The sequence below is a fragment of the Natrix helvetica genome, assembly GCF_964273705.1.
Source record: "Natrix helvetica genome assembly, chromosome: 1".
Taxonomy (NCBI): domain Eukaryota; kingdom Metazoa; phylum Chordata; class Lepidosauria; order Squamata; family Natricidae; genus Natrix; species Natrix helvetica.
Genome location: NC_138548.1, coordinates 193,991,236 through 193,999,884, shown reverse-complemented (window position 1 = coordinate 193,999,884; position 8,649 = coordinate 193,991,236). Strand labels below are relative to the sequence as shown.

General features: G+C 45.4%; 1 protein-coding gene across 1 annotated transcript; it reads left to right on the top strand.

Moving 5' to 3' along the window:
- Positions 1 to 2,504, top strand: GADD45GIP1 (GADD45G interacting protein 1). Its single transcript, XM_081947335.1, has 2 exons — positions 1 to 388; positions 2,052 to 2,504. The coding sequence occupies exons 1-2, from the start codon at positions 66 to 68 to the stop codon at positions 2,383 to 2,385; spliced, it is 657 nt and encodes a 218-aa protein (XP_081803461.1). The 5' UTR covers positions 1 to 65; the 3' UTR covers positions 2,386 to 2,504.
- Positions 2,505 to 8,649: the final 6,145 nt, after the last annotated feature.

Below are 8,649 nucleotides of genomic sequence, written 5' to 3'. Positions count from 1 at the left end.
GAGGGGGGAGCTAATTCTAAAATGGCGCCCTCCATAATTCCGGTCATCTGCTAAGGCGTTGCAACATGGCGGCTCGCGGAAGCCAGCTGCTGCTGGGTGGCATCCGGCTGTATAACGCCAAGCCGCTTAAGTTACAACTGAAGGGAATTTATCTGCCGCACCCTGCCGATCCCGCCACTCCGGCCTGGCAATTGACGCCCGAATATGAAGCCAAGCTGTATGGCCGCCACGGGCAAGCCTCCGGGGTGGACCCGACCCGCCTGTGGCCGTCGCTGGAGAAGCTGCAGGAAATGGAGGCTGAGGAGAGAGCCTGGTACCCCTCCTTGAAGGAGATGCAGCAGTCGCTGGATGCCAAAGAGAGCGAGGCCAAAGCCAAGCAGCGACAGAAGTGAGGAAGGCAGAAGGAGGGAGGGAGGTTGCAGGTGGCCGCCCTTCGGGAGGATGCAATTTCAGCCTTCGGGCTTTGCTGGGACGGCGCTGAGTCGTTTCAGAAGGGAAGAACTGTTCTTAACATCAGTCTCGTCCAGGATTTCTTAAATATTTTGCTCTCGGGAGCAAAATTGTGGAGGATCTCAAAATATCTTTTGCTTTTAAGGGTTATATTTCCGCATAGGCTGGCAAATAATTTTGATTTTGCAGACCCCTGAGAAGGGCTTCGGGGACCTCCCAGGCTCTGGAGCCACACTTTAAGAAACACATGGTCTAATCAAAGGAGCTGTGTCGAAGCTTGTTTCAATGGGGCCCATTTGCCACTGAGCCAACATACCACACACTTTGGGAACGGCCCTTGAGTTGGCCTTAGGCTTCTGAATGGAGGCCCAATTGCATACCCTTTCTTCCGAAGCCCCATCAGAGAGGTAGTTTTAGAATAATAGTACTAAACAGAGGAAGGCCTCCTGCAGCAACATGAAATGAAAATTATATGCCCCTGCTATTTTTGGTGTGGGAATAAAGATTTGTGAGTTGCAAAGGGTGGATTAGCAGATCTCCCACAGCAGAGCAGCATTCATAAGCATTTGTTCAGTGTCCATCTTTTGGACAATTATTTCTGCACAAACAAAAATCCTTTTGGTTTTTTTTCTCCATTTTGCATGTTTAAATGTTGCTTTGTATGCATTTTTACTCTGGGTCATTTCAACGGTATTGAAGGACTCTGGAAGAGCTGTCCCCAGGCATTATTTGGTGTACCATGAGTGTACCCATTTGAAGCAAAACATTTGATAAAATTTAGAGCAAACTCTTTGTATTAATAAAAACTAAGCAAAAACTGAGATTGCCATGCTGTGATTAACTGTTGCTGCTCTTTCCTGGTAGATCAGTGCCAGAGCAATCCTCCAGGATTGCTTTGCTCAGGCAACTTCTTTTCAGGTGCTGTCTGAGTTTTTATTCTTTCTTCCCTCTGATGAAGTAGTGGAAGTGCCAAATGAATCAGGGCATAGTATAGTAATCTAGATAAAATGAAAGTACTATTGATAGATGACTTTTTTTGTAGAGCGGTGTTTCCCAACCTTGACAAATTTAAGAAGTGTAGATTTTAAATCCCAGCTGACTAGGGACCTCTGGGAGTTGAAATTCACACATCTTAAAGTTGAAAAATACAGCTGTAGAGAAATACAATATTCTATATGAAACTGCAGACTCCTTTAAGGAGCACATTTGCAATTCGAGGAACATGCTCATATTAGATGACAGGTAAAATGACATTTATGTGAAGTTTCCACTGATTTGAGTCTCCATTATAACTTTGGGATTTTTCTACATTACTTTGGGGATTCAAGTGGCATAAAATGCAATTTGTAGATTGCTGGTTTAACAGGTTAAATTGAACACCTCTCAATATTTTAGATCAGTGTCATGGTATCTCTACGAACACTATCCAAAATGAATATTTTAAATTGTATAGCTATTGTAGACTTAGGTGTTAGAATAACTATTTAGTATGAACCTATTCACCCATTAAAGTGAAAATGCTGAAAATAAACTGAAAACATACTTTCTATGTCTAGAGCTATATAATGTTTTGTTTCATAGTTTTGTCTTTTGCTTTATAGAGAGGAGATAATTGCTGCCAAAATGGCCAAAATGCCACAGATGATAGAAGACTGGCAGAGTGAAAAACAGAAACGCAAGCTCAAAGAACAGCAAGAAAAAGAACGTCGGCGATTGTTACTGGCCGAGGCCCGGGAGCAATATGGCTATCACCTGGATCATCACAGTCCTGAATTCCAAGAGATGGTGGTAGAAAGGGAGAAGATTAAACGGATGGAGCAGAAGGAGGAGAAAAAACGTATGAGGGGTATTCTGGCCAAAAAAGCAATGAAAAGCAAAATTCTTGCCTCATCTCCAGATAGCAAGGAGGAGATGGCTGAACAAAAGGATATCTAAAATACTGTATTATCAGTCTTTGAAATAAATCTGCCTACAGATTGTGACATATAATTCTCAGAGCCCAATCAATTTAGTGCACTTCTCATCATGCATTAAAGGCCAACTTAGAATTCTTATGGAATGTGGAATGCTTTACTGTACAGAACAATCTAAAGTCTTTTCTCTGCCCTGCTGTGACCATTTGGAGCCTCAATGGATTTTTGAATAGCAAATGCTTTCTCTGAATTTTCTCAGAAGAGCAAGCTCTGTTTCCACCACGTAGCTCAGGGGTCCTTGGGCCTCGGGCTGTTGCCTATTCAGAACTGGGCCATGAAGCCATTTGCTCCCAACACTCCAAAAGTGGAACAGTGGGAGCAGAAGCTGAGTGAGACGAACATGCCCTGCTCAGCTTTGCCGACTCACCAAGGCTGCCTGTGCATCTGCTTTTCAAGCATCGGGCAGCCTCCATGAGTCTGAAGGAGCATGAGACTGCACTTCCAAAGGCTTCTCTTCTCCATGCCAAAAGCTTTTGCAAAGGGATGAAACACTTTGTGGGAGCAATCTTATACTGTTTCAGGCCTTCTGTCCCTTTGCAAAAGCTTTTGGCATAGAGAAGACTGAAGGAAACGGTGCCCCAAAGGCTTCTTTTCTCTCTTGCATTCCGGCACACTGTTTGCGCAGCCCTGTTCTCTCCCCCCCCCCCCTTCACCGCCAGGCTGCCAAGCTGCAAAGTTTGGGGAGTAATGAGCTATCTGACTGCCATATTCAAATTGCTGAATAAATATATGGTGTTTTAAGTTAAAAAAAATTACTTTTAACCAAACGGCAGAATGTGGTTAAATATATTTGTTAGGCTTCTAAAAATAAGTTGGAGGTGGTGTAAATGTAAAAGAGTGCCCTGACTATAGGGGGTGGCGCTCATCTCTGTTTCAAGGTATTTTGAGCCTGTTCTGTGGTCATGTGGCCAGCATGACATTATAGAGTGCTATTATCTTCCTACCAAAGTGATACCTATTTACTCACATTTGAATGCTTTTGAACTGCTAGATTGGCAGGAGCAAGAATGGGAGCCTCCTTGCACGATGCTCAGGTGTCAAAACTGGGCTGTTGGCTTTCCAGCCAACAGCTCCAGGGTCTTAACCACTGAGCCATAGCACCACCATAAGGTTATTATCCTAGATAATTATTGCCTAGAATTTTGGCTAGACGTTGTTTGGTACATTTCTTAATGGTAACATTACTAAATTTAACTTGAAACATTGTCATCAGTAATGGCTAGGAAGGAGGAATGTCCCTGACATTATTCCTTCAGCCTCTTAAAAAGAATGTAAAGTATTGAATCTATTATAGTTGTATATGGCGACAAAGATACCAGTTGAATGGGCCAAGCAATAAACTTGACATTTTTTCCCCATTCGTTGACCAAGTTCACTCTTCTCAGAGTGTATAGGATTCACACTAAGTATCTAGGCAGATAGACATGGACTTGTGCTATGAAAGCCTGCTCTGAAATTTGGCATATTTGCCCTGCTCCATTCACAATTCTATACCAATCTTTCAGCATTTTGGCTGAATTCATGTTGAAGACTCTGGATTGAATGACATTACACTTCCTGCAGGTTCTATACAGCTGGGATAATTGAGCCCACCAAATAAGATGGATTTGCTGCATCCAAACAAACAGGGATTTTGGTTTGATGCCTCCCTCTTTTACAGATGTTCATCAGTTTTTAATTTTTCCTTACTGACAATAATTATAAAAGGGACAATCCACCCAAACAGCAAAAAAAAAAAAAGGGGGGGGGGTTATCCACTGAACACTTTTTGCACTAAATAGCTGTGCCTGAGCAGAGGAATTTTGAAAACATCGTACACATAACCAGCCTAACTCCCCTATGCACACTGTAGCTGAAGGAGAGGCTGATGCTTAGTGTGGCATTGTGTAAAAAGCAGGTGGTAGGCTGCCTTCAGGACAAACTGCTTAGCTGGAAGGGTTTTTAGTCCACAGTGGCAGATTCAGAAAGATTTGTATCAGTACCTGTAATTTAATACTGTGGTTCCCTCTAGTGGCAAAACTAGAGCAGAATTTCGTTCAATCTCTGCATAGCCTTTTATTTTGATAGTGCGCCTAAGGAATATATGAAAAGTAGGGAACCAAAGAGAAGCTATTCAAAGTAGATCAAAGTTCTTTCCATCTAACAATATTTTAAATAAAAGGTTTGGTTTTTTATGATTAATTAGATCCTCAAAATGGCACATACTTACAGAATCGCTTAGAGGTCTCTTGGCAGTCCTTATTTTCTACCGGATTTGGGGAAACTGGTGACACTAGTTCAAATCCAAATGACATATATTCTCCAACCTACTGTTGCTATTTGTTTTGGAATTGTTCATATATAATGCATATGAACAATTATTTAGAGGAAGCTTGTTTTTTGTGTTTATATCCTTTTTCTGTTTTAAATGAAGTATTAAAAATGGTAGGTAGTGAATACGTAGCTTAACTCCTAGCTTTCATTAAGCAGAAGCCAACTTCCTTATGGAAATTATTATTTTACAAATGTATTTAAGATTAATCAGTACTAGAACCAAAATTGTTCTCATTACTAAATTATATAATCCACTTTTCAAATTATAATTCAAAAATATTTTTGAGCTATGAATTTTCACATCCTTTCTTATTTTGCCATTTCATATTTTGATGGAAGCAGTATTTTGTGTGCCTGTTTTCTTACATGGTGTGTTGTCATTTTTAGGAAACGGTTTCTTACTATATCATGGGAAGTAGTAATTTACAATCAGCTTGCAGTAAGTTAAGTATGAATTCCCTGTTCCTCATGACAATTGGGTTGAGATATCTGTAAAAATACTGTATATTAAATGGTGCTGCATCATCCTGATGATAAGAATTTATGGGATCCCCAGGGCTTCATCTTTGGCTTGTGCTATTAACCTACAAGATGGGCTGAAAAAGGTAATCAGATTTGCAGACGAAACAAGCTGAAAGGAATGGCTAATGTTTTGTAGCAATCTTAGGTAGTTTAAGATATCTGAACCAAGGTTGAGAACCACTGCTTTAGAATGAAAGTCACACTTCAAACTGATCTTGACAGATTTGTGTGTGGGATAATGCCAGCAGAGTGATATTGAGCAATGACAAACACATAGCCTTGTATTGGAGTAGGAAAATTCAAATAGAAGGCTACAAGAATAATGACACTGTGGAGATGATTAGGTATACTATTGTGCCATCAACTGAACCCGAGTAAGCAATGTGACACAGCATCTAAAAGGGCAAATGCAATCTTCAGTTACATTAATAGAAGCATCAAGATCATCGGACCATGATAGTGAACCTATGGCATGACATCACCAGCTGCTCTTCTGGTTTTAAAACATGCCTTTTGGAGGCTGTTTTCAGGCCAAAAAACAGCATGAAAATGGCCCAAAAAAGGCTCAAAAACGGCCTGAAAACAGCCGGAAAATGGCATCAAAACAGCCGGAAAATGGTCCCAAAAAGGCTCAAAAACGGCCTGAAAACAGTCCAAAAATTGCCTGAAAACAGCCCGAAAAACAGCCTCAAAATCGCCTGAAAAACAGCCAAAGAACAGGCATGCACACATACACCAGCTGGTCTCCAGGTTTTTGGCGCTGTGGTGCTTGCACATGCTCGCGCATGCATGTGTGTTCCAGTTTGGGCACTCGGTTGCCAGAAGGTTCACCATTCCTGTCATAGGACACAGTCATTCCACTGTAGTCTCTGCTGGCCAGACCACTTGGGATGTTGTGTCCTGTTACTTTGAGATGTTAGTTTAAGGTTAGACAAAAGATCTCAAGATGTTAGCGGATCTGGAAACTAAGCACTTCATGCAATGTCTGGGCATGTTTTGTGCACAAAGGAGAAAAATAAGGATAGAATAATCAACCAATCCAAAATGCTGTTGTGCAAGAGTGGGTCAATGTATTCTCTGATGAAGGTGAGAGCAAGACAAGACAAGTAAATTAAACAGAAAAACAAAAGAAATTGAGGCTGGATATTGGAAGTAATTTCACGATGCCCAGTGCTATTGAGCAGTGCTTAATTGTCTCTTTCTGGCAGTTTTCAAATGAGGATTGGATTGTTGCTTGTCAGAGCAGTTTAGTGGATTCCAGGACTAAATCCAATCCCTGGACTGAATGATCTTTGAATTAATGGGAGGGAGGAGGAGGAGCTTCCGGAGGGAATGGAGGACTGCCTCTGAGCTCCACTAAATGCGGAGGGCTCTGACGGGCGCGACGCTGCCGACCCTCATTTCCAGCTCGAGGGTCGGGATTTCTGGCGCCGAACATACTGGCACCCTGCCCGGCTCCAAGCTGGCCCGTTAGGTCGGCCGGGCAGCCGGGCAGGAGGAGGATAGCGTGCCAGTCTGCGCAGCATGGTGGCTGGTGTTTTTAAGCCGGCATGGCGGCTGGCGTTTTTGAGTTGGAGCGGCGGAGCAGCGGAGTGCCAGCGCCAGTGGAGCAGCGACGCGGTAAAGGCCTGAGCGGAGGGGGCGGAGAAGGCTAGAGGAGGTTGGAGGACGGCGGCGGTGGTCTGTTGGACTGGAGGCGGTGGTCTGTTTGACTGGTGGTCTGTTTGACTGGAGGCATTTAGAAAGATGGTGGCAACCCAGGAGAACCGAGTGGCCCGAATTACGATCTAGGGGACGCTGAGCTTCAAACTGGCCGGCGATTATGATTCTAGACCGGCGAGAGGGCCGTGGGAAGGAGTGCGAGGCCCGAAGGAGGCCCAAGAGACCCGAGGCGCCGGAGGGAAGGAGAGTGAGGCCTCCCTGAGGCCTGAGGCGCCGGAGGAAATGGAGAGTGGAAAGATCGGCAGAAGGGCCGCAGGGAGGCCGCAGGGAGGCCGATGCAGCCCCCCCGGGCCCAATAACAACGATTATGGGTGGCCAAATGGACGGAGGACTATCTATAACCATGGCAGGCCATGGAACGGAGGCCTTGGAACATCAGAGGCCCATGCAGAAGGTCAGACCCAGTGCTTTGCTGTGCTCACTATTACCCCCCCCCACTCATTTACCACTTACTTATTATGGGCTATCCGCCCTACCGCCTATTGCGAACTACCCCTTAGCTGCAGCCTTTTATCCACCAGCTGGCTATTTTATTTCCATCAGCCCATCATTTCCATCCAGATGTGGACTATCTTCATCAGCCTATCCCCTTGCCAGGACTATCCCCTTGCCAGGACTATCCCCTTAGTGGGAATTGCGGCTGCTAATGCATATTAACATCGACAGCTCCCACTTGATGAACTTGGCCCTGTCCAATATGTTATACACGAGGCTAGACCTGCTACAGCTACGAGAGTCCCCCCTCTCGCAGTTATGGCCTCCTGCCCTTTCAAGGGCCCACCTTGAGGACGGGTTCATTAACCCAGAGAGGTGGAGGAAGCGCACATTGAGGGGTTTTTTAATTAATTGTTTTTTAAAAATTGTAAGGGGTTCCAGGGATGGGGGGGGGAACAGGTCAGGAGGGATGGGAGAGCCAGGCATCTAGGTGTGGTCGAAGGAGGAGGGAGCGGAGTGGGGGAGGAGAGGGAAGATAGCATTCCTGTGCAGGGCTCTTTGATACCAACGGTCGTGGGGAGGGGCAGGTGCGAGGACAGATCAAGAGCGCGTAGTCGGTTGGGAGACCGGGGTTTTTGGTCATACCCGGTCGTTTGTACCAACCCCTGCATACTAGGTGGTCAGGATCTACAGACCCAAGGCCTGAGACTGCTGTTATGCAATGCGAGGTCCGTTGTCAATAAGGCCCCCCTCATCCACGATCTAATTTTGGAGGGGGAGCCAGACCTCGCAGGAATAACTGAGACCTGGTTGGGCCATGAGGGAGGCTTACCCCTCGTGGAAATGTGCCCGCCAGGTTATCGAGCATTTCACCAGCCTCGGGCCCAGGGAAGGGGCGGTGGGGTAGCAGTGATTATCCGGGAAGACTTGGAGCCGAGAGAGTTCACTGTGCCGCAGACATCCGGGTGTGAGTCCCTTGTCGTGAGATGGGGCCCAGGGAGGCAGTTGGGCCTGCTGATAGTATACCTGGCTCCTCGCTATACATCAGCGGCCCTGCCTGAACTCCTCGAGCTGATCTCATCGGTGGCGGTTGAGACCCCCAAACTTTTAGTGATGGGGGATTTTAACCTGCCGTCAATGGGAGAAGCGTCTGAGGGGGTTCGGGAGTTCATGGCTTCCATGACAGCCATGGACCTGACCCAATTAATTCAGGGCCCTACTCACGAGGGAGGCC

What these genes read in the sequence shown, in the direction of transcription:
- GADD45GIP1 (XM_081947335.1), top strand. Translation starts at nt 66, where the DNA reads ATGGCGGCTCGCGGAAGCCAGCTGCTGCTGGGTGGCATCCGGCTGTAT. An exon ending in AAAGCCAAGCAGCGACAGAA is followed by an intron (nt 389 to 2,051) that starts GTGAGGAAGGCA and finishes TTTGCTTTATAG; the next exon opens with AGAGGAGATAATTGCTGCCA.